The 27,954-nt window shown below is 39.8% G+C and overlaps 5 protein-coding genes across 9 annotated transcripts; 3 read left to right on the top strand and 2 right to left on the bottom strand.

The window, feature by feature from the left end:
* The first annotated feature begins 879 nt into the window (after positions 1-879).
* Reptor (repressed by TOR) lies at positions 880-6,538 on the top strand. The gene is made up of 5 exons (XM_071701016.1): positions 880-2,737; positions 2,911-3,318; positions 3,401-3,889; positions 3,973-4,095; positions 4,369-6,538. The coding sequence occupies exons 1-5, from the start codon at positions 2,122-2,124 to the stop codon at positions 4,461-4,463; spliced, it is 1,731 nt and encodes a 576-aa protein (XP_071557117.1). The 5' UTR covers positions 880-2,121; the 3' UTR covers positions 4,464-6,538.
* Positions 6,539-7,682: 1,144 nt separating this feature from the next.
* LOC139769713 (uncharacterized) lies at positions 7,683-15,262 on the top strand. Of its 3 annotated transcripts, XM_071701012.1 has the most exons (11): positions 7,683-8,104; positions 8,190-8,358; positions 8,772-8,847; positions 9,010-9,413; positions 9,573-11,771; positions 12,379-12,687; positions 12,786-13,131; positions 13,208-13,374; positions 13,598-13,881; positions 13,967-14,084; positions 14,223-15,262. In XM_071701012.1, exons 1-11 carry the CDS (start codon positions 8,092-8,094, stop codon positions 14,329-14,331), a joined length of 4,194 nt encoding a protein of 1,397 aa, XP_071557113.1. In that variant the 5' UTR covers positions 7,683-8,091; the 3' UTR covers positions 14,332-15,262. The 3 variants fall into 3 exon arrangements, with proteins under 3 accessions (XP_071557113.1, XP_071557112.1, XP_071557111.1); XM_071701011.1 differs by having other exon boundaries at positions 7,683-8,358; positions 9,013-9,413; XM_071701010.1 differs by having other exon boundaries at positions 7,683-8,358.
* On the bottom strand, positions 14,290-17,754 carry LOC139769718 (SET domain-containing protein SmydA-8). Its single transcript, XM_071701019.1, has 7 exons — positions 17,248-17,754; positions 16,550-16,924; positions 16,350-16,484; positions 15,892-16,078; positions 15,671-15,766; positions 15,258-15,352; positions 14,290-15,184 (listed from the first exon to the last, which is right to left on the bottom strand). Exons 1-7 carry the CDS (start codon positions 17,737-17,739, stop codon positions 15,098-15,100), a joined length of 1,467 nt encoding a protein of 488 aa, XP_071557120.1. The 5' UTR covers positions 17,740-17,754; the 3' UTR covers positions 14,290-15,097.
* Positions 17,755-18,482: 728 nt separating this feature from the next.
* On the top strand, positions 18,483-26,413 carry Eys (eyes shut). The gene is made up of 15 exons (XM_071701015.1): positions 18,483-20,083; positions 20,528-20,676; positions 20,767-20,877; positions 20,947-21,054; positions 21,158-21,271; positions 21,508-22,300; positions 22,557-22,962; positions 23,146-23,456; positions 23,622-23,832; positions 23,955-24,106; positions 24,368-24,504; positions 24,591-24,836; positions 25,150-25,347; positions 25,603-25,831; positions 25,952-26,413. Exons 1-15 carry the CDS (start codon positions 20,004-20,006, stop codon positions 26,001-26,003), a joined length of 3,297 nt encoding a protein of 1,098 aa, XP_071557116.1. The 5' UTR covers positions 18,483-20,003; the 3' UTR covers positions 26,004-26,413.
* Positions 20,380-27,676, bottom strand: L(2)k14505 (ATP synthase mitochondrial F1 complex assembly factor 2 homolog l(2)k14505). Of its 3 annotated transcripts, none has more exons than XM_071701023.1 (10): positions 27,515-27,676; positions 27,178-27,371; positions 26,916-27,026; positions 26,643-26,823; positions 26,460-26,575; positions 26,189-26,326; positions 24,268-24,493; positions 21,892-22,149; positions 21,078-21,807; positions 20,380-20,974 (listed from the first exon to the last, which is right to left on the bottom strand). In XM_071701023.1, the coding sequence occupies exons 1-7, from the start codon at positions 27,603-27,605 to the stop codon at positions 24,482-24,484; spliced, it is 843 nt and encodes a 280-aa protein (XP_071557124.1). In that variant the 5' UTR covers positions 27,606-27,676; the 3' UTR covers positions 20,380-20,974; positions 21,078-21,807; positions 21,892-22,149; positions 24,268-24,481. The 3 variants fall into 3 exon arrangements, with proteins under 3 accessions (XP_071557124.1, XP_071557123.1, XP_071557122.1); XM_071701022.1 differs by lacking the exon at positions 24,268-24,493 and having other exon boundaries at positions 21,892-21,957; positions 22,055-22,149; XM_071701021.1 differs by lacking the exon at positions 24,268-24,493.
* Between the last annotated feature and the right edge of the window lie 278 nt (positions 27,677-27,954).

The raw sequence follows: 27,954 nt of genomic DNA, 5'->3' as shown, positions 1-27,954 counted from the left end.
CTGTTCCTTTTAGCTGAACTTGTTGCACAGTTCATCTTTTCTCTTTTTCTCTCCAACGTGAAAAGAAAAGGAGGAAAGATAAACTGCGCAACAAAGTTCAGCTAAAAGGAACAGTAGGCCTTTTAGAAAACTGAAATCTGAAATATATATTAACTAGAATGCGCGCGCTAGGTCTTCCTGTGTGATATGAGAGAGAGCATTTCAAATTCCAAGGTGTGCTCCATTTCAGCATGCTCGACAGTGCTCGAGCAACACTCTGTCCTTGTCTGGTCTTCTTGATCGGCCTGTATCTCATCTCCAGCCCGCGATTTACGTCGACCAATCGCGTATCGCGTCGCGAGAATCCTTTCCTTCACATTTCACTGTGGACACTGTGGACACTGTGGAGACAGTCGTGTCAAGTCAACGAATGAAAAAATCGCTAGAAAGATCGACGTAAAAGAAAACATCCGTCCGAAACAGAAAGAAGAAAGAATTGGAGGAAATTCGAACAAGAATATGTCGAGAATCGATAGAATCTCAAGTCCCATTTGCATGTTCGCGATTGGACGTAAAGACGTAAAGCAAAAAAAAAAAAGGAGAAGAGGAATGCCTCGCCACGGATCACGCGCAAATCAGAGGGGCTGATCGAGAACTCGGTCAACTCGGCCAGCTCGGCGCGGCGGCGCCGGCGATCCGATTATCCGACGTCCTTGACTTGAGTCGGCAGCGCGCGCCGTGCGGAGCAAATAACATATCGGAATTCGGACAATTCTGCGACAATTCTGCGCCAGACCGCCAGAGTCGCAGACACTGCGGACAGTTGCGGGTTGCGGGTTGCGGGAGTGCGGGCGCGGGCGCACAGGTGGAAGGAAACGGAGGGAAACGGAGGCGCGCGATTGGTCGGCGCCGCGGAATTCCGCGGAACTGGCCGATGTTCGTTCGCGACAGTTCGCGAGACGTGTCATGTGACCCGTTCCTCTATTTATGCAAACATCACCGATCACTCGGCCCCCGCAGTCTCGTGGCAAAACAATAACAAACAACACACGTCGTCACTCCTCTGCGTTCCGACCGATTTCTCGCCCGATTTCTCGCGCGATTCCCTCGCGAGTCGTTGGCACGTGCAACGCGACGTCCTTGGCGCGGGATTCGCGCGTTCGTAGGCGCGCGGACGAGCGCGGACGAGCGCGGACGAGCGTGATCGCGAGGGATTCTCGCGCTCGCGCCAGCTCTCGAGCGCGAGGGCCGCGAGGTCCGAGAGGTCCGAGTCGGGTACTCGGGTCTCGGGTCGACTCGACGGATTTCGAGGGGGGAAGAAAAAGTGAAACCCAGCCTGGGCAGCCTGGCCCCTGGCCTCGCCGCGGCCGCCGCGAGGCGCGATGCTGTCAGCCGCGGAAAATGCCCGCTGACGAGGGGCACGCGATGCGCGCGTGGACCAATATGTGATTTCCGACGTGTGCACGCTGCACGCCGTCGCCATCGTATTTACCCCGAGGCCTCGACCTCGACTCTCGGAGCAGGTCAGCTCCCGTCGGACCGTCGAACGTCGAACTCTCCGCCGTCCACCGTCCTGACCAGCGCACATCGGCGCACATCAGCGCGAGACGGAGAAGCCGTTCCCTCGTGGCTCGTGGCCATCCGTCCGTGCGCGAGGGCTGCGAATCGATCGAGCGACACGAGGCGAACCAAAGCAAACGCGAGGTGCGGACGAGTCAAAAACGACAAAAACTGAAACTGAAACGGTGCAGCTGGCTCTCGGCGGGCCGATAAGCCGCGCGCGCGCGCGCCTTTCCTTCTTTTCTTTCTCGCGTTATCGTTCCGCTGGACGTTATTCAGCCGTCGTTACAGGGTTACACGGTCGACGCTATCGCTGGAGTAACGTGCGTAACAACGCGCAACGATCGTCGCTCGCACTGGTTCGGCACCGATAGGTGCATATCCGTCGCTCGAGAGCCCAAACTTGCCCGAACTTTTGCGCTCCGTAGAGAAATAGTTTCTCTCTCTCTCTCTCCCCCCCCCCTCTCGCTTTTTCAAGCGTCAAAAGTAATCGTAGCCTTGTAGCGCTCACGGGCGCGCTCGCGCGCGTGCCTTCCCACGAATTTCGTCAACATCTCAACCACTCAACATCCGTAGCTGCTGATGGACGACTCAAAGTACAGCGACTTCTCGCTAGCTAGCACGATGGATAGCGTAGTAAAGCAAGAGCCTGGCGGGGAGATGATGAACACGTCGGCGTCTGTCCCGATACCTGGAGGCCACCGAGGCACCCCGCGAGGAGCGTACGCTCAGTTCTCGCCGTCTCCTCTGGCGGTCTCCGCCGGATGGGACATGAGGGCCGATCAATCAGATTATTCCTTTAAGATGGACCCAGATCAGATGGACATCTCGTTTAAGATGGATGACGACGATATATTCCAAGTGGACAAGGCTGAGCTTATCCAGGGTCCAACTCTGGCCGAGTTGAACGCCAACGACGATACCCTGTTGGGAGATTTAAATTTCGACGATTTATTGCTGCCCGAGGAAAGGGTGCAGCCGCTAAAAATGGAATACACCGCTCCGACTAGCTCTCTGTTTAGTAGTAGCATGGGATTCGCGCCTAGTAGTTTTCCTCAATCTGGAGTTACTCGTCGTAGTTGTCCCACATATACGAATACGTGTGGCTTTAATTTAAATAGAGGTTCCAACGTTGTGGATAATGCGGAAGCTGTTAGTCCTACTGCGTATCCTAGTCCGGGCACTAGTAACGTTGCAGGTATATCCAAACAAATGTATTTCATCTAGTAATAACGTTAAGCGCAAAGACATTTTTGATGCGTTACAGTAAAAGGGAATTAAATAATGATGTTAGTATCATGTTTTTGCTCATAAGTATGATTTGTTATTTATTGTTTGTTGATAATGATAACGGTGTTATAACTCATTTAGGTAGTTCAACAGCAAGCTCGTCGACTTCGCCACATCCCGTAACTCGACCCCTTGGATCGTCCACTTTACACGAGTTACTTATGAAAAGGGGTGAAAATCCATTTAATAATCCAATATCCAATCAGGCAGATATCTCCATGATAGGTGGTAAACCTAAAGGTTCGAGACTGTCTATGTCTGCGCCAACGCAGACAATGGGACATTTGGATCAAATCTGGGCCCACAGGGAACCACGACAACATCTCTTAAGTACCGGTAGCTTGGCAGAGGCAGGATCGACCAGTAGTCTGAGTACTGGAGGTGCCCTTAGTCCAGATCCACTCTGTATTGATCCTCTTAGCCACGACGAGGGCTATGAAGACAGCGACGACGATAGCGACCATTACGATGACTACAGCAGTGACAATGGTAGTTATGTATTGTATAGTCGTATAACTTATAGATTATTTGATGATCTTTTAGATAATAAAAATAAATTTCATCAAACCAGATACAGGCGGAAGTGACGGCGAGGAGCAGAGTAACAACAGAGTAGGAGCAGGAACGGAATTAGGAAAAGACAGGCATAGTAAAAAAGAAAGATTCTTCTGGCAATATAACGTTCAAGCGAAGGGACCAAAAGGACAGCGATTAATCGCGCGGGCGCGTTTAGAAGATCCGCACGTCTTGAATGAAGCAACTGATCCAGTATTTAGTCCTCATTGTGCTCTTAGAGGAATTAAGCATAGTGGAAAGGCACGGAAAGGCGACGGGAACGATCTTACACCTAACCCTCGCAAGCTTCACAATATCGGACGAGAGTTAGACAAATTAAATCGCATTATAAATGATATGACACCTGTTTCAGAATTACCTTTCCCAGCAAGACCGAAAACGCGTAAAGAAAAAAATAAATTAGCTTCACGGGCGTGCCGCTTAAAGAAAAAGGCTCAACATGAAGCTAATAAGATAAAACTGCATGGACTTGAAACAGAACACAGTTGAGTAAACGTCGAAATAAAGAATGTATTAAAATCGTCATCTTTTTGGACATATTAAAATACGAATAATACTTTTTTTCAGAACGTCTTATACAAGGTATATCACAAGCTAAACATACCCTTGCTGCTAAATTAGCTGAATCCAATCGCGACACTCAAGAAGAGCTTACACGACAAATGGAGAAATATTGCAAGGTGGCTACCAGTGAGTAATATCTTAATTTTTTTTACACGTATATATACATAATATGTATAATTCCTTAGATAAAAGGTATCATAGATATAATATATAGATAACACGTAATTTGTAATTTGGTCGTTGATGAAACATAATTCGTAATTTGACCATTTAACCTTCTCACTTAGCTTTGCTTATATCAAGCGTTGATTTTCTTATTAAAAGATAAAACATAAGGATACATACATATATTAGTGGTTATTATTACTTTAATATATATGCAAACTCTTTTGATTGCAGAAGTGCGAATAGCAAATCATTCAACAGAATTTGTGAACAAAGTGTTGGAAAATATTAGAGCCGGTATTCCTGATGGTGGCATCGATAATTTTTAATATTATAGCGAATCGTTTTCCTGTAAATCTTATGTCTACGCGTGTATATATCTTTAGAAAAATATGCTATATGTCTATACATACCTAGGGTAATGTTGCTTTTTATCTTTAAAGTTGCTGTTGAATGCTTCAGAAAGCAGACTTACAGTTAACGTATTGGTTAATGTATAATTAACAAGTATCTTATACATTGTTTCAGAAAATGTTTATCGATGCAAATGCGAAACGAAACCTTGATATATATGTATATTAGTTTATCTCCTAGACCTTTAAATCGTCACTTTTTTTCTACAAAAGTATCTGCATTTTCGCCTATTGTATATATTGGTCAATCTGTATATAACACTTTTCATGCATCACATATGATAGTTTCAATAATGTATTTATGCAAACAAAGATGTTTTTTTTTACAAATTAGCTGCAAATGTATCATTTGTTTAAAAAAAAAAAAGAATGGTTATATATCCTGATGAAAGTGCAAAGAAAAAGTGCCGAATGTCACTTAATAATTATAACACATTAGAGATATCATCAATGTCTATTATCAATCAGCGTTGCACACGTTGTGATTTTAAATTTAATCTTTACTCTTTAACCCTCGGTTGTCACACGGGATTAAAATGACCCCAACCAATTTTCAAGCAGCTGTTAAGTGGATCGCAAAAAATTCTAGAATTAAGTTTAAACATTGTAGAATGTATTCTCATTATAAAAAATTAACTTTTTGAGTGGCATCATGTTCAAAAAATCCTTTTAAAAAAATGTTCAAAAAAGAGGTGTGACAACCGAGGGTTAAATTGCAATGAATATGCACCACACAGCAGAACTTTTGGCTTCAGAACGATAATACAATTTACGTAAAATTTAATTATACTGATCATTGCTCAGTTCAAGATGTATCTTGGCGATTTTTTCCGAATAGATATAATTAATTTCATTCTTGAATAATTACTAATGATGATCAAGGTTTCGGAATTATTGATGGCGGCTGACGCAACAATACTAAGAATTGACATTGATGATCTTTTTTTTTTAATGTTCAGACGATGTAGTTTTAATCATAATAGTAAAAAAAATCTAGAATGTGTGCATTAGTTGCACTTAGAAACGAGCTTTGAATTACATAGATGTTTGCTGTTTGCTGACTCGATCTACCTCAGAACGAAACGCTATACCGGATTATATATAAAGATAAAATAATAATGTATGTGGAAAGATTGTAATCGTGGCGCGAGGTGGGATATCATTGCTTTAGAATTTTAGAAGAGAGGACAGATATATATATATATATATATATAACGTAGCGTCTACGCCTCTTCTGTTCGACGATTGTTTAGAGCAATTGTACGCCGCGATTAGAATTATAATTATATTTTGCTAATCACTAATATACACATACATCTATTTTAAATATGCAAGATGTTAATCCATATTATATTCGTACTAATATTTTTTTAATCGATTTTTGTATGTAAAGTTGCGCTAAAGATCATAGTAATTACGAGAGGAAAAAAAGAAACGTGTGGATATATAGTCATACGATTATATACATATATAAATACAGATGTTGTATAATCCTTATCGAATCGTTATGCAGTCTAATTTATTGTTATGCGGGGTACCACCGTAGGTTTCATTCGCTGTGTATGTAACGTCGGCAAAAGTTTAATGTGTGTAATATCAGTGTAGCACGAGACGTCACTCCGATATCACCGTAATCATATGCGTGCGGGGAAATGTTGCGTGTAACAAGAATATTCTTTTCTTTTCTTTCATGGTGTGCAATACGCGCGTTCGTGAGAAAAGCGCCATTTTATTGTTCCGACGATGACCCCGATACTTTTACGATGATGTGCTTTGCGTTCGTTCGTTCGCTCGCTCGCTCGTGTAAAATGTAAAATGTAAAACGTAAAACGTAAAATTGCAATTGGCGTGCGAGTGCATTCCTGGCGTTTATCGTGCTAATCGAGTTACGGCAAACGACCCGAAGATGAATCAGTTGATCAAGAATATGTAATGAGATGGTTGAATTATCATTTCTATTCTAATAAAAAAAAAACACATGCGAACGGCAAGCGGATTTTTCATTACAATCGTCCATCATTTTAGGAATGCGGGATGCTAATATTACATTTGAAATGTCTCTCCTAAAAGATTACGGTCCACATGTTAACGTAGAACAAAATTAATGAAATTTAATACGCAAAGGGTGGGTGGAAGGGAAGAAAAGTGCCAAGTATTAACTAAATTTAATAAATGTGTAAAAGAGCTATACATATATGAATATATGTTATAAAAAGCAAAATCCCGCGAAAGACGATACACGGCACTGCTCGCCTCCACGGTCATTAGTCATCGGTCGTCCGATCGGTCGTTCTCATTTAATTGGTATGACTCGACGTGACTCTGACGTTAAGTCATCCGATTTCCGCATGTTTTCCAATACGGACACACAACATGACGATGGGTGTCACGCGCGCTTTGCATATAGGATGTTGTTTTCCCACTTTGTGCAAATCTCGAATACGTATATGCATATATATATATATATATATATACATTTAACGGAACCATCGATGTTTATTTCATATTTTTGTTTGAAGAAAAAAGTGTCGATCGTTCGCGACAAAATTCAGAAGGTTTCTGCGAATTGATCGAAATCGAGACAAAAGCAATATATAGGCTGGCAACGTCAATACTCTGCACAAAACGCGGAGCATTCCAGCGATATTGTGATAACATTATTGCTTTATACCGTAAAGCATTTTAGAATTGTATATTAAATGCGGATATGCATCTCCAAGGCGAACTATTGACGGCGAAAAATTCGGATGGATGTATTCTTTTGAAGCTTTCCAGTTCATTATTATTCTTAAATATGCACATATATGTATCTATTGACGCGATAGTATTCGATTTTTATTTATTATTTATGTAAAACTGGACCGCGATTATCTATGCGGGTGATAACTGTGGGGAAAGAAATGTTGCATAATATATATTATTATTGCGTCGCAAATATGTCTGCTTATTTATGAAGCAGCTGTGCGATAATAAATCTATAAATTAACACGCATTATGAACTATAATATTTATATATCAATGGTCGAGATAGTCGATAACTCTGCAATTATCTCCGCTCGATAATAACGAAAATTTACGCAGCATCTTTACTGATGGGGACAAACGTGGCGCTCCATTTTATCGATTTCTTTCTAGCCTACAAGTTAAAGGTCAGATTTCCAGAGACAGCGGTTACGAGTTCGCGCGACTCCGATTTCGCATTCGCCGTCGAGCGGGTCGAGCCTGGTCGAGCCTTACTAAAGTATAAACGGGAGAAGGGGATACGAAACGGCTCGCGGTGGCGGTGGTATCCCGACTCCCGAGAGTCCCGAGAGTCCCGAGATTCCCGAGGTGTCCCGAGCCCGAGCTTGCCCCGCCTGCCCGAGCCCCGAGCCGTGCCCGCCGCCCGGGGCCCGGGCGTAAGACGCGTAGCGCGTAGCGCGTAGGTAGAGAACGATGCCTGTTCTCGCGCGAGTCGCAGACGCACGTATTCCGCTTCCGCACCGAGTTCGCCGAGTCGCATGACGATTTCGCACGGCACGTGAACGACTGCATACTCGCAGTTATGCGCTTCCATTGTGAGAATACAAGTGCTTTATGGTGATAATATGTCAAAACCAAACATAAGGAAGATAACGGCTGACCCTACGAAATGTAATACAGACTCTTCACGACGGCCGAGTGTGTTTGAGAGGTTGGGCACCAAACCAGCGATCGCCGCCGTCGCCGCCGCCGCCGCCGCCGCTGCCGCCGCCGCCGCCGCTCAGAATACATCGGATTACTGCAGAAATTGGGCCCTCAACGGCAGTTGTTCCTACGGAAAGAGTTGCAAGTGAGCCGCGGATTTCCTTATGACTCCTCGTCGCCGTCGGTGACGTCCACCGGCTTGTCTTGTCGATTGATCGATCATTGCGAGATTTTATAGCTGCACATTTAACAAACGAAAAGAAAAACAAAAAAAAAAAACAAATAATTAAATTTGCATTGTAACGCAGAGACAATAGTAGAGAGCAATTTTTCTAACGTACGGCCAACTGTGGTTTACTACTGGTCGAAGTTAAAGAGTTAAAATGAGCTCCATTATAGCTTTAGACTTATTTGCTCCAATATTTCAAACACGATATGTTTGGGATCCAAGACTAGTATTTTGTAAAATATTGTAATTTAGATTTCTACTTTTTATTAGAGCGTATGGCTTATTTATTAGACTAATGCAATTTCTCATTTCTCTTATTTGTTAATTAGATACGCAAACACACACACATTGATAAGCCCATCCAAGCGTGCTAAGAAAGATAATGCGATCGCAGGTGCATCTGGGGTAAGCACATGCCATATTTTTTCTATTTAATAGTAATTTTTAATATATATACACATATAGAGCATTTTCAGCATTGCAAGATAATTGATAAGAGTTAAAATTGATGACTGATTAACTATAAACTTAAATCAAGAACTTACTTTTAATCATTTCAATATTAAGCAGCTCATTGAGGATCCTTTCAAACGGCTCACATCAAAGATTGTGAAAAAGGCATCGCATAGTCCGGACTTGAACATAGAAGAGTGGAATCAGACAGATCTCGAGTACGAGGACGAGAAGGTATTGGAGAGACGGCGGCAATTGTTACAACGGGAACTGGAATTACAAATGAAGAAGGACAAAGAAGTACATGGCAAGGATAAAGTAAGACAGAAGAAAAAAGCTATGAGCTCCTCCTCTAGTTCGCGCACATCCAGCACATCTAGCAGTAGCAGCAGCTCCAGCAGCGAAGACTCATCTTCTACGTCGACGTCGGACTCACATAAGAAAATTAAAAAGATCAAGACCAAGAGACATCATGCTATTTCCGCCGATTACAACGAGGATAAAGACAGAAAGAGAAAGTAACTATTCATTTTATACAAGATTCTTTATATTTTGTAATGTATAAATATGTAATCTCGAACACATATCTATTACATTATTTCGATGCTAAAGAATTATATCAATGCTTGTTATATTGCGCAATTTTTTTATCGAATTGTTATGAATGGATCTTACAGATTGAAGCTCAAGAGATTAGGAACGAGAAACGACAAAGCCATCAACAAGAAGAAACGTAAACTCGAGAACAATTCCACGAAGAAGGACCTTATCGCGAGATCAGTCAAGAAGTATGGTCCGTCGTCTGTATCCAGGAAGCATTCCAGTTCGTTGCGCGCTAGATCACCCGCGATACAACAGGGATCTACGAGTGGAGTCACGTCTACGACGGCCGCAACGTTGGGCTCGCAGGTTTCTGTGGCGCATCGCGCGTCATCGTCCAGCAAAATCCGGGAAAAAAACAGGAGCGAATCGCCGAAAGCGGTGAAAAGTAATCGGGAAGTGGACAAGGAGGATGGCAGGCATTACAAGAAAGTGCGTGATATGGACGAGTGTTTGTCCAAGGACGCTGTCAAGTGCAAGTCATTCGATAAAATCAAGGAACAACAGGAGAAAGAAAAGAACCGCGCTATTGACGAAAAGACCAAGTCAGATGATCGGTTGAGATCTAAATGCAAGGACAAGGACGTGCGTTCGCGTACGCCGCCGCCGCCGCCGTCGTCATCGGAGCGGTCATCCAAGTACCAACACGTCAAGGAGAGTGCGTCGTCGAAGACACAACGCAGCCGAACGCCATCGAGGACGAGGCGCGATCTCACTCCGGCAAAGAATCCAGAGAAGCAAAGCAACTCGTCAAATCGCGTTGCGAGGGACGCAGAGAAGAAAGATCGCGACTCGCACAAGAGAGATAAGAGCAAAGAACGGGATGACGCGAGAAAGACGGAGCAGACGTCTTCCGGCAAAGCGAAACAAACAGTGACTTCGAATCAGGACGAAAGCTATCGAAGGAGCAACACGAGCAAGGACAATTTCGACGATAAGACTTACGGCGGCGACAAAGCGCGGCAGAAGAGCCGCGAGCGTCAGCGCGAGAAGGAGACGAGAGACGAGCGTCCGTCGAGATTGAATCGCGATCAGCGTCAAGAACCTCAGCGTGACAAGGATAAGGATGAATCTCAGGAGCGTTGTCGTAACGAGAGGCAGCGCGAGCGGGATCGTGATCGGGATCGGGACCGAGATCGAGAGAGAGAACGCGAACGCGACAGGGAGAGGGATAGGGATCGCGAGCGAGAACGAGAGCGTGATCGTGAGCGGGAAAGAGATCGAGAGATACGAGAGCGGGATCGTGACCGGGATCGAGAAAGAGACAAGTCTATGAAGTCGCGAGAGAGAGACGTGCCTGCGGTGATATCGCCCGCGGCGTTGAGCCTATCAGCGGACAAGAGTTCGCGTTACAACAGCAGAATCAAGGAACGATCCTTAGGCAAAGATGTGTCGTTTGAAAAGAGCGGCGGCACTCGCGAGCGGAGCAGGAGCGAACGGGAACGGGAACGTTCCGAGACAAAGGCTCTCGTCGAACGGGAACGGAGCTCCACGCAATCACGTCTAGACGGAAGGTATGAAAGAAGCGGCGGCGTCGTCGAGAAGGACGTATCGTCGAGTCGCGGCAAGTCCACCGTCAACTCACCCCGGGATCGCATGGATCGTTTTCGGGAGACGTCTTTGGATCGTGGGTCCTTGCACGACAAGAGTGGACATGTCGCGACGTCGTCGAGCGTTCAATCAACAGCGACGTTACCGCCCGTTCCTCCAGCTTCATCTTCCTCGTCGGTAGTGGCTGTGACACCCACTCTACCTCGCGATCATCTAATGGACATGGTGGACAGTCACTATGACAGGGATCGGCACAGAAGGTTCGGTGTGAGATACGAACGGGGTCACACGTCGGAGCACAGCGGCAGAAAGGACCAGGCGCGAATCGAATCGAGTCGCGTTCCGAGCAAGATCGACCGGATAGTGGATCGTCGAGACGCGACCAGTCCGCGACGCGCCATGGAAGTGGACAGGAATTTTGGTAGGAACTATGGCAGACTGCAGACCGAACACTGGGACGAGCAGGAGGAGCCGGCTCCACATGTCGAGTATCGGGATCACAGTCACATCCACGAGGATGACAGGAGAAAGACCATCGAGGGCAGAAGGTACGACAGTCCCTTCGAGGAAAGACGCGTTGCTCGCGACGAGAGGTCCAGAGAGTCGAGATACGTGATCCAGACTACAGAACGAGCATCCTTCGACGATCATCGTCATCATCACCATCATCATCGACATCCTCTCTACCCTGGCGATAAATTGAGAAGTGGTGGAGCCAATATTAGGTAATAATTAATTATTATGAATTGGAGAAATATTATTCTTTTGTGCCTTAGATGTTTTTTATTTAGATTGACGATTTACAACGCACAGAAAATGTTGCATTAGTTTTAAGTTTTTTAAAATAATAATAGATCTAGGTTCGAAAAATTAAAAATAAAGGAGATGAAAGGGGCTAACGAGGCTAACCCGGCTAAGCCGGGTATACGTGCTAAGAATGCGTTACAAATTTAAATAAATAATGTGACAAACGTTTCGATCTGCAATAAAATCATCTTCAGTACGCTATAATATAAACCGTTACTTACAAACTAAGTCGACATCTAGTCAAGTTATAAAATTCGCAAATTCTGTATAATCCGGCTTGATTTGTTAGATTTTTTTATCTCCTTTTTATCTCCTCTATTTTTATGTTTTCCTTCAGTGAAATAAGAGCGTATTACTCTATCTTAACAGGTAATTTTTTATCAGAATTGAAATAAAAATACGTATTGTTAAATCGTATCTTATAATTACAAAATTTCTCATTCTTTTTTTATCGTTACTGAAATTTTATCTTTTTTTCATGTTATTGTTCTCTCACACACGTATTGTCTCCTATCTTGTTGTTAGAGATGAAACTGTTTCTAACGATAATTGGGAGGGACACCATCGTGATGTGGAACACGGTCGAGATCGTGGTTATCAGACAGTGGAATGGGAGGAGAGGGAATGGCGTCCTAGAACGTTATGGGAAGGCAGAGACAGTCTTCCTCGTTCAGAGATACATGATGACGAATGGAATTCCCGATACGATAATTCTATAGGCGACTGGAAATCCAACGATGCCCGGAAATGGGATAATCAGAACATGCACGTTCGATCGCATTACAGGAACGAGCGCTCGAAGGATTTGGAGCACGGAGAATCTACGCAACATAGGTAAATGTGCTATCTTACACAAGATTAAAATTAAAGTAACAAATATATCTATTATCCTCTTTATTAGTTAAAGCATCGATTGAAATTAATTCTTACAGCAAAAGACGATCGTACAATGCGCCGGAAACAAGAGAAGAGCCGCCGGCGATTCATCCTTCTGCTAAGCAAGCAGCTATTTACGGCAGCATGAAGGAAGAACCTATCAACAAAAAGCTGATGGAACTCGCTGAAGGTAGATTGTGCACAACTACTAGAGAAAAATCTACGGATAGTTTCCAAAAGAAAAATTCGCAAAAGGATAAACCTGAAATCAAGGAACCCGTTGCGGTGGAACCGAAGCGTCCCATCGCCGATGAATCCTTGCAGACTCTTCATACTGAAAGCGATTTGAGTGATATTAGCGACGATCCTGATGATATATTGAATATGGAAGAAGATACCACGGTACATATCCCTCCATATTTTTGTTTCTTTTGGTTTTCTTCGAAAAAGTGTTCATATTTTTATATAATTTTTCAAGGATATGGAAACTAATAAAACACGAACAAATAAGAAAGCATCGGATGCTGCGCATCGCGATGCGCAATCAACTGTTCAGGAGCCGGCTCAGTTATCTCCGAAAGAACCTGCGGAAGAAACTATTTTTACTTCAAAATCTAAGGATAATGCCGATACAGTATCATTGAAGTAAGCTATATAGATTATAAAATGTTATTAAGATGAAACGTTTCTATTTAAAAAATTATTTGATATTAAGTCGATAGCTTGCAAAGGAAAAATGCGATTATCTTTAATGAAAGTTTTATATTTTCTTACTTCGGATTATTTTATTTATGCAAAATCTCTAAAATCATTGGTTGATATCAAAATATCAAATTTTACGTATGACTCTCTTTCTCTGTTGTGTCAGGAATATGGAAGACGATAATATGGAAACTATGGACTTTGAAGAAATTTCTGACGGTGAGTTGGAGGAAGACATTAAAACGAGCGGCAAAGGATTAGGTGATGCCTTAGGAGTCGATTGGGAATCTCTCGTGAAGGAAACACAAGCGAAGCGAATTGTCCCGTCTAATCAAGATTCCGCAGAGAATCGATGGCAGTGTAAAGCTATCTTCTATAGAATTGGTATATCTAAGAAATACGCGGGCGAAGATTTCATGAAAAAGTTGCTAAAAAAGTATGAGAAGAACGGTGAGTATTTCAATGTGGTTTTGTTGAAATCAGAAATGAGTCTCTGAGCAAATAAATAAATACTTTTTAAATCTTTCTTTTGTAGATCATAAAGAATTTTTGCTGAATGATATTGCGCTAATGCACACAGCGCTCGCGCGAAATCGATTGCTTCAGGATTTAGGCAATGGCGCGATACATGCTGTAGATGATACTTTGTATAGGTAACTTGCTTTAAATTATACTTATATTTAAGAGCAAATTACAAAATTTGCTTTATACTGTGTTATAAATAGCAATCAATAGTTATATTATAGAATTTGACGATATATAATTATTAATATAATAAAATTTTATTGTAGAAATAATAATGCGAGTTACGACGAAGACATCGACTATGATTGGGAAACATTGAAGCCAAGTACTGCCTTGTGCGAAGAAGCAAAATGTTTATTACAGCAAGTAATATGAACAAGTAATGAGATTTGTACATAAAGTTATGAATGGCCACTGTTTTCTTTGTATTACTCTATATAAAGTATATTATACATACAGAATGGAATATGGTACAAACAGCAAAAGATCATATAATAATTAAATTATTTTATTCCATTATTAAATGGCGTATGCATTACTTATTAATAGCTGCTATTAAGACAAATTTGAAGGCACAAGACTGTTAAAGAATGTACAAGAAGCGTAAATATTAATCCGCACGAATATCGTAAATATTAACTCTCCAATTTTCCAAATCAATGTTATTGAAAAATGAAGCTTTGTATAAAAAATATATATTTTATTTTATTTTTTCAAGTATCACCCTCTTGCCGATCGTGCTTGTTTTGCCCCACTCTGTATATATATATATTCTCTTTATTAATCTGTTATACATTACGACAGATCTCACCGTATCGCGACTTATAATTTATACGTAGCTAATTGCTATTTGAATAGAATTTTCGTCTAAACATTTGCATTTTTATTTTAATAAAGATTATCAATAAATCTTCGCATATTTTAAATCTCATATATTATATATATATACATATATATATATGACAAATTTTGTATTATATACAATGTGCAGTTCGTGAATTAAAGTGTAGAATCAAGTAATTAGACTGTGAAAATTGTAATATAGACGCATTCTTTGTTATTGCGTTCTCGTAATATATGTACTCCAGCCAGATATCGAGTAAAGCAATAAATATGAACGATGTCAAAATAGTAGATTGCATTAGTCGCTTTTGCGAACACAGGCTGCACCGACATCATTTTGTAATATACTCATTGCTTTTCGCAATAGTCGTTCATTATCGTCGTTCTGAAAAAGAGGATTTAAAACGATAATCAAGATATGTATAATAAACACACATATAATAAATTATTCGTCGTACTTTTATATGTGGATGTGTCTGTTCATCGTTATCATTGGAAATCTGTCGTTTAAACAATTCCAGATTTGTACGATATAACTCGTATAAAACAAGGCCTAGAATATATTATAAATACATTAAAAAATTATATATTAACTTTTCAATTTTACTTATAAAATAATATTATAATTTCAAGAATTATGATGTAAAATATATGCTAGGATTTTCTGGATTCTATATCTTATTTTGACATGATTAATTAATATATCACATTTGTATCGTTGACGTTATTACAACTTATATAGGAAAACAATAATCTTTTCATTTCGATCCTTTTTATCCTGTACATACATCTCGTTTTTGTTCACAGGGACAAGAAATATTTTATAGAGATCTTAATATATAGAAGAGAAACATCTCTCGCATGATATTACCTCTTTTAATAGAATCTCCAGAACCTAAAGCGTCTAACGCAGAAAGTATCTCATCACAATACACCTGTTTAATTCTAAGTTCTGCACCCGTTAGATCTGCAGTAATACGAATTACATTTCTCATCATGGCATACACATATATTATGCAATATAAAGGTAATAAAAAAAACTTGTAAAATACTTCATAATAATATTTATAGAAAATATAATGTACATCTCACCTTCCCATTTAAGATCGGGGACTCTGCCAAAGTAAGAGATTATACGATACTTGACATCTAACAAGATATAATTAGTAGCGGGTACTAATTTCGATAATACTGTTTCTGTAAATCTTAGAATTTCTCGCGGAGTTTTGTACATAGCGTCGGATACAAATGTATTCAATCCCGAATGAATATACTCGATCTGTAAAACAGCGAAGCTCACATTCATAGAAGAAATCAAGACAGACTTTGGGTATTGTAGAAATATTTTACGCTTTTAATCGATCATATGATCATACAAATGCTATGAAATGTGCGAACACCTTATTAATATGCCAATAAATAATTTCCTGAAATCAATAATCGTATAAAAGACTAAATCTATTCTTCGTAGGAAAAGAATCGTTAAAGATTACTTTAATTATTCTTACTACGTGTAAATATATAGCTTTATTTCAGCTTTTAGGTACTACCTGTCTGTGATTCACGCTGGTCTGGCACTTGTCGCAGATCCAGGATGACTTATGATTGAGAGGATTACGAGATAACAAATGCCCCGAACAATCGTTTTTCGCGCAGAGAAGTGCGCCAAGCTGGGAACCGAATTCCTGGAACAAACAAAAAGAATATTTCGCATGAATTTTTGTGAGAGATTGTTGCGGTGCTGACGTACCAAAGGATCGGAGCATCTGTTGCAATGGCAGGAGAAATATTTGGTGACCTTCAAGAACTGCCTTCTGCTCCCTGTGTCCCACAGTAGATCGGTGTAGGACATGGTGATCTCCTCGCCAGCAGCGATAGGCAGCACGGCGCTCACGTGCATCCGTTGCTGATCGTCGAAGTGATGCCTGGTATTCGGCACGCAGCAATGATTCTGGAATGCGCCCATTGGGTAAAGACCACGTAAACTCGTAGTACGGTCCTCGTCCCGTGAAGATACAACCACAACTTCAAACGAATTCGTATTGAAGACACCACAAATACGTCTCATGAGCTCCATTTGCTCCTCGTTAGGAAAATTGGCCACGTTTCTCTTGAGCAAGTCGATCTTTGGCATAAGGTGATGAACACATGTTATAAAGGGTTTCATTTGATCTATTACACGATATTTTTTATAAATATTACATGAAATTATTAAGAGGCGCGATAAACTAAGACCATTTAATGTTACTCAGAACTATATCAATCATATCCATGATTAGGATATACAATGAGATGAGTATATGAAGATAGACTGAAGAAAGAAAATATAAGACAATAAACAGTATTATTTATGAAAATTTAGCTATTCCTTTTTTTTTATATTTCTACAAAGCTGGACTATATGAATATCAGAAACTTATAGGATATTTTATATAAAAGAAAACGTACCTCGTAATTGCGAGTAAGATTCGCGTGACACTCGAAAGCATACAAGAGTATACGTTGCTCTTTTGACAACGTGAGACCACGTATTGGCACCACCGCGAGTAGCAGATCCTTGGACCAGGTAGAACCGCAGGTCGGTTTCCATCCTCTCAGGAACCGGCATTCCCCTTGGATGTGCACCGCGGAATCCTCGCATTCTGCAGAACAGATCGGCAAACCGCAGCCGTGATCGCAGGGGAACAGAGGGCAATCGCTTTTATAGCAAACGACGCACATCGGCAGATACTTGTTGTAGCATCGTGGTCCTATTAACAGCGGAACGTCCGTGAAGATCAACTCGCCGGCTCGAATGTCTCGCGTGGCAAATAAACCGCGACCTCCGAGAAGGGAACGATTGACGGTCCACGATCTGGGTTCATCTTGCAAAAGATTATTCTCTCGCAGATGAGACTTGAGCAAGTCTTCTGCCTCGTGAGGTTCCATCAGAGGAACCATAGACGCGCTCGGCGTAGAAGTTTTTCTCTCGATCCTTCTCCCCGATGCTTTGATCTTCCTCTTTTATATAGACGATGAAACGTATCGGCACTGAGCCAATTTCGTGCAACTAAGCTAGGAAAATCTTGTTGATGCACAAGTAGCAAATGTTTTGAGCGGATCTTATATTATTCAAAGCAGAGGCTCTTCCGCAGACTGAGCTAACTCGTGGTGAGATAAATTTCTAATTATTACAGATATAGAAAGATATTCATGGATCTGTCCTAGAATTTTTTTAATTGGCCAAGAGATTTCCAGGTTTTGAAACTCCGGAAAGATTGAAACCGACGAAAATTATTTGATGGCAAGATTGCAACGAGGCATCATCATGGCACAGGGATATTTATACACGTCCTTTGTCAAACATGATATACCGCAGGCCAGTGTTAGAAGCATCAGAGAATTTTGGCTTTTGTAAGCCACGGATCATCTTACGGATTAATTATATAATTAGGACAAGGATTGATATTACGAAGTCAAGAGATGTCCGATATTGGCGGCACGCGAGTGCTCGAGTAACACTGTTCTACGAGTAGCGTGCTCTTAGCTTAAAATAGAATTATAATTTGGCAGCACATCGATACCGAAAACTAGCCAACTTGCCTAATGTTTACAGTTTACGCGCTCCGCGAGATGTCAACAAAGACATGTGAGTAAACAATTTATTTAAAAATCTGCAGTCCGAGGAAAGCGAAAGATATTGTTAATTATATATTTATATCTATTTTAATAAAACTTTTCTATGGGATGAAAAGCTCATTCAACGGATATAACGGCCGTCACGGACTTGCACCACGGTCACAATCGATTTACTCTGTAAACGCGTAATATTGATTTGCTCGCCTGACTAAAAAGTGTCTCGTGCTCTGTAATTTGTAACTACAATGTAGCTTGCAGAGAACTAAATATTTCATTTTTTTTTATTGTAACAACGAATCAATAATTAGAAAAGTGCTGCCGAGTTATAGCGATATCAAGTAGAGAAATTGCTGTTTCAAATTCTTGGAGTCGCAGATTGCACACGCACTCCACGACTCTGTAAAGGCGAAAAAATCCAAGAAATATATCATCTCTATTATTAAGTTTTATTTTTATAATAGTAACGTCAGAATTAATGTCGATACGATTGCTTCACGCAAGCGTACAGCATGTAATAGTTATTTGTATGGTTGAGCGTTGCTAAGACTACGGCTGAGTCCTCGTCATCGACAGGGTATCGTCAACGGCATCGCCAAGAACAACGTCCATACAACGTATATACACGGCCTATGCCGCGCTAGCAATATATGCCTACGGCATACCATAACTGTGTACAGAGATTGTCAAAAGTGCCGTGTTCCTCGACGCGCCGCATTCTCCCTTTTTTTTCCGTTGCCCACCGTCGCACAGAAATGGGAAGGTAATGGAAAAGGATGTTTTGTCCTTTTCTCTCGACGAGTCCGTTCCGCTTTTTAATCCTTTCAGGAACCGTACGGCGTTCTCGTACCGATCAAGTGTAATTTATTTTCTTTCTACGGCATTTTAGCTGATAACGCAATGCCAAAATTCACGAAAAAGGTCATGGACGAACGTTGGCACAGTGACGTGACTCAAAACCGTATTGCTCCAATTTAATCAAGTCAAGTACTTTATATCGAAGATACTAATACTTGAAAACGCGTTCGATTTCTCAAGTCTTATACGAATATATCTACAGATGAAGAATTCTAATATATAAATATACCTATATTTGCTCGTTATAAACAATTGTAATATTTCCAATCCTTTTAATAACTGATGCAATTTGTTAATGATATATATTAATTTATATGGAGACCTTTCCTTAGTCTAATAAAGCTATAAGTATTATTTATTAAATATGATTGGTACCTGAAGTGTACCTTATGTTGAATGTATTTGCAAGATTACTGCATCATTCAACATGAAACAAATAGATCTATATCTCGTTAATTTACATCATGAAACGGCTATAAACCTTCCTGTCCTGTTACACGACACATAGTAAACGTAATGTATACACACGTTAACACATACTCCAGCTCGCGTGCACACATCATACACATTTACATATTAGCGACAAATCGACATATGTGTATGTATATCATGCTATAATCATGCTGTAAAGGTATGTAAGGCTACTTAGGCTGGCTTATAAGTGGAGTTACTATCCATCATCTTCGAGGACCGCGTGTAAAAATATTTTTACTCTGATAGTACTGTCGACCATGATCACGGTGTTTGCATTAGGATCAGATTGTAGCGGGGATCCTTGCATGTATGGGATCTGTTTGGATAACGAGAACAGGTACATACACAGTTTTACGCTTGATGATGAAAGCACGTATCTTGATAATCTGAGAGTTAGATTTATTGGACATGAGACAGATATAGCTCAGGCTATATAGAAAAGATAAATATAACGTTTTTGTTTTAATATTCTTGGAATCTCACACGGAAGACAAGATATATGATTAATTTATTGAAATCAATCGATAATTGATATCTACAAGAAATATCGTGCACAGTAGTTTTAGTCTTTCTTAAAAACACGAATATTATTCTAATAAATTAATAATTAGGACAAAAATATCTATAAACAGCTTGTAGAGGTTTAATATATTATTTATTCTTGTTCACATATATTACTGATTATTTTAAAAATATATACGAGTTAAAATAATTAAAATTATAAAAAAAAGGAGATAGTTTACTTATATTTGCATTTTATAATTTTTCATGGACGACATAGCACTTATTCTTGTTATTGCATCGATGGTTACACGGGAATTAATTGCGAAATTAATTGGGACGAATGTTGGTCAGATCCTTGTCTTAATGGTGGCACATGCAACGACGGTGTTGCCGCATATAACTGCACTTGCCTCGACGGTTTCATAGGTAATTCACTTTTCTTCGTCATATTATTCGTTATAAATTGATATAAAAGAATTGATGAAAATAAATAATACCGTTTTAAATGTAAAATAGGTGTGAATTGCGAGCAAAGATATAGCGAGTGTTCGAACCATCCATGCCTCAATAATGGTACCTGCGTCGATTACGACGGCATCACTTGCCAATGCCTGGATGGATACTCAGGTGCAACACGCGTGATGATAAACGCATCTAAGAAATTTCTATGTCGTTATTTTCTTGTTCTATTTCTAGGAGAATATTGCGAGATTGACGCCTCGGTCTGCAACGAGACAATGTGCAAAAATTCCGGCGAATGCATCGAAGGGCCCGGCTTCTCATTCTATTGTCGTTGTCGCGAAGGTAAGAAATCTATGATTACTTACGTGCATAAAAAAAATTTGCTTCTTCGCGTTTTTATTCTATCGCGATGGTACTTTTCTCTTCTCATGTACGATTTGAAAAGGGTGGACCGGTATTCTCTGCGAGGAGGACGTAGACGAATGCTTGGAGTTACCATGCAGAAACGGTGGTCTCTGCATCAATATTCCATCTTCCTACACTTGCGCTTGTTTATTCGGTAAGCATATTATTTTCGCCCCCATGAGTTGCAGATTTTTTTGTCTAGAAATAGCGTTTAGAAAGTCATAATCCAAATTCAGATCATAATTGAACTTACAAAGGTTTGACTATCGTTATTATGTTAAGATTAACGCCAAACATTCTTAAACAATTGTAAAAATAACACATACCATTTCTCATTTTCCTAATATTCATGTTAATTAATGAAAAATTCTTGCGTTATTCTTATTAAAGGTTTTACTGGCAAAGATTGCGACAAGGCAATTGTGCCATGCAAGGATAATCCTTGTCAGAACGGAGCAGTGTGTCTACTGGAGGACGACCGTCCAGTTTGTTATTGCGTGCCCGATTATCACGGTGCACTTTGCGAGCTAAGATACGACGATTGCGAATCGAAATTCGCTCAATGTGACAACGGAGGTACCTGTATCGATGGTATTAATAGCTTCACTTGTTCGTGTCCACCGAATTACGGTGGTTCCATGTGCGAGTACAGTTTTCCCTCGACGACCACACTAGAAGTGGAAGACACATCTGAACAGGGAACGAGTATAGTTAGAGCTACAACTGCCGTAGTTTCGCCTAAAGAATCAACTTCGATAGTGGATATGTCTCTACCTTTATCATCCACATCAACTATTAGTTTTGCCGTTTACTCGACGTCTCCGAGAACAAGTAGTTCACCTTATACAAAGAGATATACGATTATGGAGAAGACTACGACGTCGAGATACGAGGGCGAGAGTTCTAGCGTTAGCGGTGATAGTAGTGTTTTTCTTACTGAAGTTCCATCAACAAGTCCAACTCGAGATGATTTCGTTACGTCGAAGCCTGTAACGGTGTCGTCCGCTGTTACCGAAGGCTACCTCCATGAGACTGAAACAGAAAGTACTGAAGTTTACTTGCCAACCGGGAGGTCGATCCATGACGGCGAAGTTACTAAGGCACCTGACTATGATCAGACAACAAAGATACAGCCGCCGTTTTCTAGTAGAGTAGATGAAGATGTAACGGAGTACACGACAAGGTAAATGGAGTATTCTATAATTCTTACTAACAATAAGAATATTGAGATCGCTATATTTGATGGTTGATATTAATAAAATATCGATTTGTTCACATTGATAAGCGATACAATTTGTGTCGCGCGTGAATTAGTTTTAATCCCATAACACTGTCCTCTAAATATACTTTTTAAAAGAATTAATAATTTTTTGTATTATATGGATATATACGACTTTTGTGTCAATTTAATATAATATTTACTACATTCTGTGTTTTAGTTATCGACCTACAATGGATATGGGTGAAGGCCAAAAGGATGATAGGACTAATGTCACAAGTGTCATTATGGATCACGCTACTGATGTAACACTTTCCATTGATACGACATTCCGATACGTGACTGATTCTATACAAAACAGAACGTTCGATTTTGGAACTACGATCATGGACATGCCAAGAACTGTTCTACCCTTAACTACCTCATCGACACTGCCATCGGTATTATCTTCGACCATGAGATTTGATACTTCTACAGTACCCTCCCCGTTAACGTCCACCAGCGGATCCTCGTTAAGCCAAACTACTGTTACTGGCATCGAAATTAATACCACAGAAATCGGTGCTTGTCGCGGAAATCAGTGTTCCACGAGTACTACCGCGTTAACTCCGCGGAATGTTACCGAAGTAAGTGGTTTTTATAACGATAGAAAAGTAATAATTTATAGAAAACTCAAGCTACAAGTATATTAATCCTTTATTCATTTTTTAATTAGTCTATAGAAAAAAACCTAAATAGACTTCAAACTTAAATTTCTCTCAAAATAAAATACTTGTAGTTAATATATCTGTACTACAATTGTTATTTAGTATGCCGACGGATGCAAGACGGATTCAACTATCACACAAGCGGCCTTTAACGGCAAATCTTTTGTCAGACAACGCGTCGAAGTAATAATTACTGAAAATAAGAGCGCGACGCTCCGAATTTATCTTAAGCTTAGAACGGCATTTAAAAATGGAATTATATTGCACGTTTACTTTGACAATGAGAGATATTCTTTAGTATACTTGGAACTTGGATCGTTGAAGTTCCAGTTTTCTTGTGGCCTAGAAACTATGTTACTCGGTGAAATCGATGCTATTATCGATAATGGATACGAAGTGGGCATCGATATGAGGTATGTTATTCGCATTAAATTATTCAACTTTAATTATTTCAACTTTAATCCATAATTCTTAAATTTTCATTACCTAAATTGGTAGACATAAAAAATTTATTGTCTTTTTGATTTTTGCATGAAAATATTAACAGAAAAGAAACATTTCTTTTCTTTTTGTTACAGCTTTCAATACGTTGCCAATGACGAAAACGAGAAATGTTTCGCCAAATTGCTGGTGAATGGCACTATGGCCGTAACCGGCGAACAAATACTGCCACAGCGAGGAATGGTCCCAAAATACGCTAATTTGTACATAGGAGGCATTCCATTAACGTTCTCGCATTATTTCCCTCACGTAGCAATGGGATTCATTGGTTGCATGGATTCCCTGAAGGTACGTTTTAGTAAAGAATTATTTAAAATTAAATTCAATCTTTTTGTGATATATTTAAATAATTGCAAAAGTTTGTCAATTTTTATACAAGGTGGTTCAGAATTATTTAAATTGCATTGCAGGTGAACGATATTACGCGACATTTTATTCACGATTCCTTAGAAACATTCCAGATCGAAGAATGCACGTCGTTTTTATGTTTGTCGAATCCGTGTCAGAATTTCGGTGCGTGTGAAGAAAGCGAAGGAAGAATTCGTTGCAAGTGTATAGCGGGGTAAATATCTACTAGCTGAAAATTAAAGTTATTCTAATTTTTCGCTTCTTTAATACACATATATCTTTATATACGTCAAGTAAAAACGTAATGAAAATATACTTAAAAAAAGTAAAATTACAAATCAGAAATAAGCTCTAATATTAAATATTAATATTTACCTTCTCAGAGCTAAGAACTTCAATTAACACTAATCAATCTTAGCGTAGAAGAAACAGTCAGTCTTTAACACCAATGCTCAGCGTTAAAGACTATTTACAGGTATACTGGGCCTTTGTGTGAACATTCGGCATGCAACGACAATCCCTGCTCACTGGGTGCGACGTGCGTAAGCTCGCCGGGAACTGGTTTTATTTGCGTTTGTCCGCTCGGCAGTCACGGGCTTTTCTGCGAAGAAGGTAACGAAACGTTCAATATCATAGATGCGATAGCGATGCAACGAGATCGCAACAAAGTCGTTACATCACTCATTGGATCCTTTCAGATGCCATTCTAGTGCGGCCGGCTTTCTCAGTCCTTGTCCCCGGTTTCGCGTCGTACATTGCTTACGGCGTGACTACTTCGATAAAGGACACAATGGAGCTGAAGCTGCGACTCATCCCGCGCACGTTTGATCAAATCTCCCTGATAGCGTACCTCGGACAGAGAAGCTCGCGCCGTGATGTCTCGGACCATCTTTCGATAACGTTCGTGCGCGGCTACATTATGCTTACGTGGGATTTGGGCTCTGGTGAGTGATCAACGAATGTAAATTAGGATCTTCCGTATATTCGAAGCTCTCATATTCTTTTCAGTCATATCTTAATAATAAATCGCATAGATACAGATTATTTGTGACCAGATATCTAAAAAATAAGTAATTGTCTATATAATAGATATTTTAAGGAATTTTGCAGTTTAATCTATTATATTTACATTTAAATAGAGTAAAAATATTTTTCTTATAGAAAAATATATGTTAGAATATGTAGTTCCAATTATATAAAGTTTTAGCGTAGAGAGTTTAAAGAAACTATATTTCAACGTTTATAATCTTTCAATAGGAGTACGAAGAATCTTTACTAGCGATTCGTTGACCTCTCTGAGTGTGGCAGGATTGGCTGGTAAAAGTAAAACGTATACCCTTCGAATCGGAAGGAGAGGCAAGGAAGCGTGGCTCGCTGTAGAGGGTCTCAAAAACGTGACTGGTCAGGCAGTAGGATCTATGACTCAACTTGACGTATCGCCTATTCTCTATATCGGTAAGTTGCTGCAGAGAACAGCGACTTGACACATTTGGCATAATGTCAACACTCAAATCGTCTTTTATTATCCTTTATATTTTACGGCTTTTACGCTAAATTCAGCCATTAAATTTTCATCACTCACATCTGATGTTGACATTAAATACAATCCGGACTGGGACTGATCTCGATTGAATATAAGTTAAAATGAAATAATATTTAGCGTGAAATGAAGGTAAACGAATAATAATAGAAAGGAAATTTGTCTCATAGGTGGTTACAAATCCAAAAACTTTGATACGTTGCCGCACGACCTACCTCTCCATACCGGCTTCTCCGGATGTATATTCGACGTTGAATTGCGCACAGACACGACGATTCTTCCGTTAACCGGCTCTAGTCCTGCCACTGGCCGCGGTGTAGGCGAATGCAATCGCAATGAATGCATTCGCCACTCGTGCAAGAACGGTGCGGTGTGTTTACATCACGGAGCATCGTATAGGTAATACACAAGAAATCATAATTTCTTCTTTTACATAATAGGGAGATATAGAATATCCTGTGTGATCACACAGAACATACATATATCTATTACGTATGTAATTATTCATTAACTTTTCAGTTGCATTTGTACAAAGGAATGGGTCGGGCCCGATTGTTCCATTCCTATCTAATTCGTCGCTGGAAACTTTTAGATGCGCGTAGAAGATCTCTCCCAGTTTTTATCAATTAGCACAAAGGGAGTGATCGGTCGGCATCGATGTTACAGACAATGTTATATTACAGTGAATATGTTGTTTTTACAAATTTTATATCTATTAGTAGTGATTCTTTGATAATTTAAATAGGACTAGCTTACATTAGGGGCGTCATTTTTGGGTCGAGAAGTGGCGGAATGAGAGTTCAAATATACAAATAACATCGCCGCTGATAGACGAGCCTGCAAATCTTGTTTACTGTACTCGTGATGCCATTCCACGTTGCCCCAGTGAGAGATCTATGCATAAAAAAACATAATAACGATAATATACAATAGATATATCACGAACATGTAATAATAATAGATAATGGAGAGCAGAACGGACTTCAATGGACATTTTTATTATAAATCAAACCGTGGTGATATATACCTGATATTCTTCTTCTAAGCGTGAAAGATTTACAGCTTCCGGGATATTAATTACTCTTGCAGCTGTGGCAAGAGTTAGAATAACTGATTTTAATCCGTCCACTGCATATACAAGACCTGCATACAGATAGCAGTTAATATACAAATACAGAAAGCTTCATCTCTCATTAAATTGCATTATTACCATAAATACTATTGAAATTATGCGACAATAAATGTTTTGTTAATGCAGCTTTGGTTTCCATAGACGCCGTGGGCGCTTCTATACTCTGAGTTCTCGCAATATCTACATCATAATGCTCGCAAAACCAACGAACTATAGGTTCCCACTTTTCCACTTGTAACTGATATAGTTCATCCACTTCCTAAAATCACAAAAATCATTGTAATCAAAATACTGTCGCATTAAAAATAATATAGAGAAAATACAGAGACTTGTATAAGTACTTTCTCTTACACTCGAATAAAATAAAATCGTATCCATTTCTAAACAGTTCACTATATGATTGACCAGATTTATCTCGGTATGATTGTGCGGATTGTCCAATACGGTGTTGCACAAGGATGTCTACAACAGAAAACCGGAAAAATGTTAGCATATATTTACATATACTTAAAATAGATACAGAATATCATATAAACTGGTAATGCCAAGTTAATGAATTAAGTCAATAAACCAAGTACTTGTATTCATATAGTTGTATACCATGATATCGTACCAGGTGCATGCTTCCTCTATCGATTGTTTCCTTCTGTGCATCCCATTCGGCGGCTACGGCTAAAGCCAGAGGCTTGCTGTTCACCTCGAATACCCTACTCTGCGGTGTCTTCAGCTTCCTCTGGTCCAGAGTAATCTCAAACTTGTCGCCGCTCGAAAGTATGTTCGTCCTTCTATAAAATCGTTTCACGGTGGCTACAAGTGTCAAATTATTTTATGCATCCAGTAACTATCATATTCAATTAAATATTATCATATTCATTAAAGTACATTTGATGATAGAAAACGTCAAAAATTTAATCTAAATAATAAAGTTTTGAACAAAACGTGATCATTACCTATATTTCTCACAACCAAGGAAGCTGGCACGAATTTATGACGCGTAAAATAATACATTGTATTAACCAGTTTGTTAAGTATTTGGAGCATATTATTTATTCTTATTAACCTTTCTTTTCAAAACATTCAGAAGAGAAAGAACAGATGACACCAGACACATTGATAAGTAGCACCACGTGGTGGCTACTCAGGTAACTCCATTCTTAAAAGTAGCGCACATGATAATACTGATATATCGATAATAATGATGTAATAGAGATCGTTATGAATTACCGTCGTTATGTAAGATTTCTTCTTGATATGTACAAATTTTAAAAATATATTTATTTTTATTTGTAAGCAGATTCAATATTTAGATCTCATATTAAATTCTGTTAATACTTAATCAATTCTGAGAAATATCTAAATATCGCAGAGAGACTAATGTAAATATTTTTGT

The sequence above is a fragment of the Temnothorax nylanderi genome, unplaced genomic scaffold (genome assembly GCF_030848795.1).
Source record: "Temnothorax nylanderi isolate EJ_2023f unplaced genomic scaffold, tnyl_v1.0 TNYL_tig0024_pilon, whole genome shotgun sequence".
NCBI lineage: Eukaryota > Metazoa > Arthropoda > Insecta > Hymenoptera > Formicidae > Temnothorax > Temnothorax nylanderi.
This window is presented reverse-complemented; position numbering and strand designations above follow the sequence as displayed.

What these genes read in the sequence shown, in the direction of transcription:
- Reptor (XM_071701016.1), top strand. Translation starts at nt 2,122, where the DNA reads ATGGACGACTCAAAGTACAGCGACTTCTCGCTAGCTAGCACGATGGAT. An exon ending in GGGCACTAGTAACGTTGCAG is followed by an intron (nt 2,738 to 2,910) that starts GTATATCCAAAC and finishes TAACTCATTTAG; the next exon opens with GTAGTTCAACAGCAAGCTCG. An exon ending in TGACTACAGCAGTGACAATG is followed by an intron (nt 3,319 to 3,400) that starts GTAGTTATGTAT and finishes TCATCAAACCAG; the next exon opens with ATACAGGCGGAAGTGACGGC.
- LOC139769713 (XM_071701010.1), top strand. Translation starts at nt 8,135, where the DNA reads ATGTCAAAACCAAACATAAGGAAGATAACGGCTGACCCTACGAAATGT. An exon ending in GATAAAGACAGAAAGAGAAA is followed by an intron (nt 9,414 to 9,572) that starts GTAACTATTCAT and finishes TGGATCTTACAG; the next exon opens with ATTGAAGCTCAAGAGATTAG. An exon ending in GCCGATACAGTATCATTGAA is followed by an intron (nt 13,375 to 13,597) that starts GTAAGCTATATA and finishes CTGTTGTGTCAG; the next exon opens with GAATATGGAAGACGATAATA.
- LOC139769718 (XM_071701019.1), bottom strand. Translation starts at nt 17,739, where the DNA reads ATGGTTCCTCTGATGGAACCTCACGAGGCAGAAGACTTGCTCAAGTCT. An exon ending in CCAGCGTGAATCACAGACAG is followed by an intron (nt 16,079 to 16,349) that starts GTAGTACCTAAA and finishes GCTGTTTTACAG; the next exon opens with ATCGAGTATATTCATTCGGG. An exon ending in TGGAGATTCTATTAAAAGAG is followed by an intron (nt 15,353 to 15,670) that starts GTAATATCATGC and finishes AATATATTCTAG; the next exon opens with GCCTTGTTTTATACGAGTTA.
- Eys (XM_071701015.1), top strand. Translation starts at nt 20,004, where the DNA reads ATGATCACGGTGTTTGCATTAGGATCAGATTGTAGCGGGGATCCTTGC. An exon ending in ATGCCTGGATGGATACTCAG is followed by an intron (nt 20,878 to 20,946) that starts GTGCAACACGCG and finishes TTCTATTTCTAG; the next exon opens with GAGAATATTGCGAGATTGAC. An exon ending in GTTGCATGGATTCCCTGAAG is followed by an intron (nt 23,833 to 23,954) that starts GTACGTTTTAGT and finishes ATTGCATTGCAG; the next exon opens with GTGAACGATATTACGCGACA.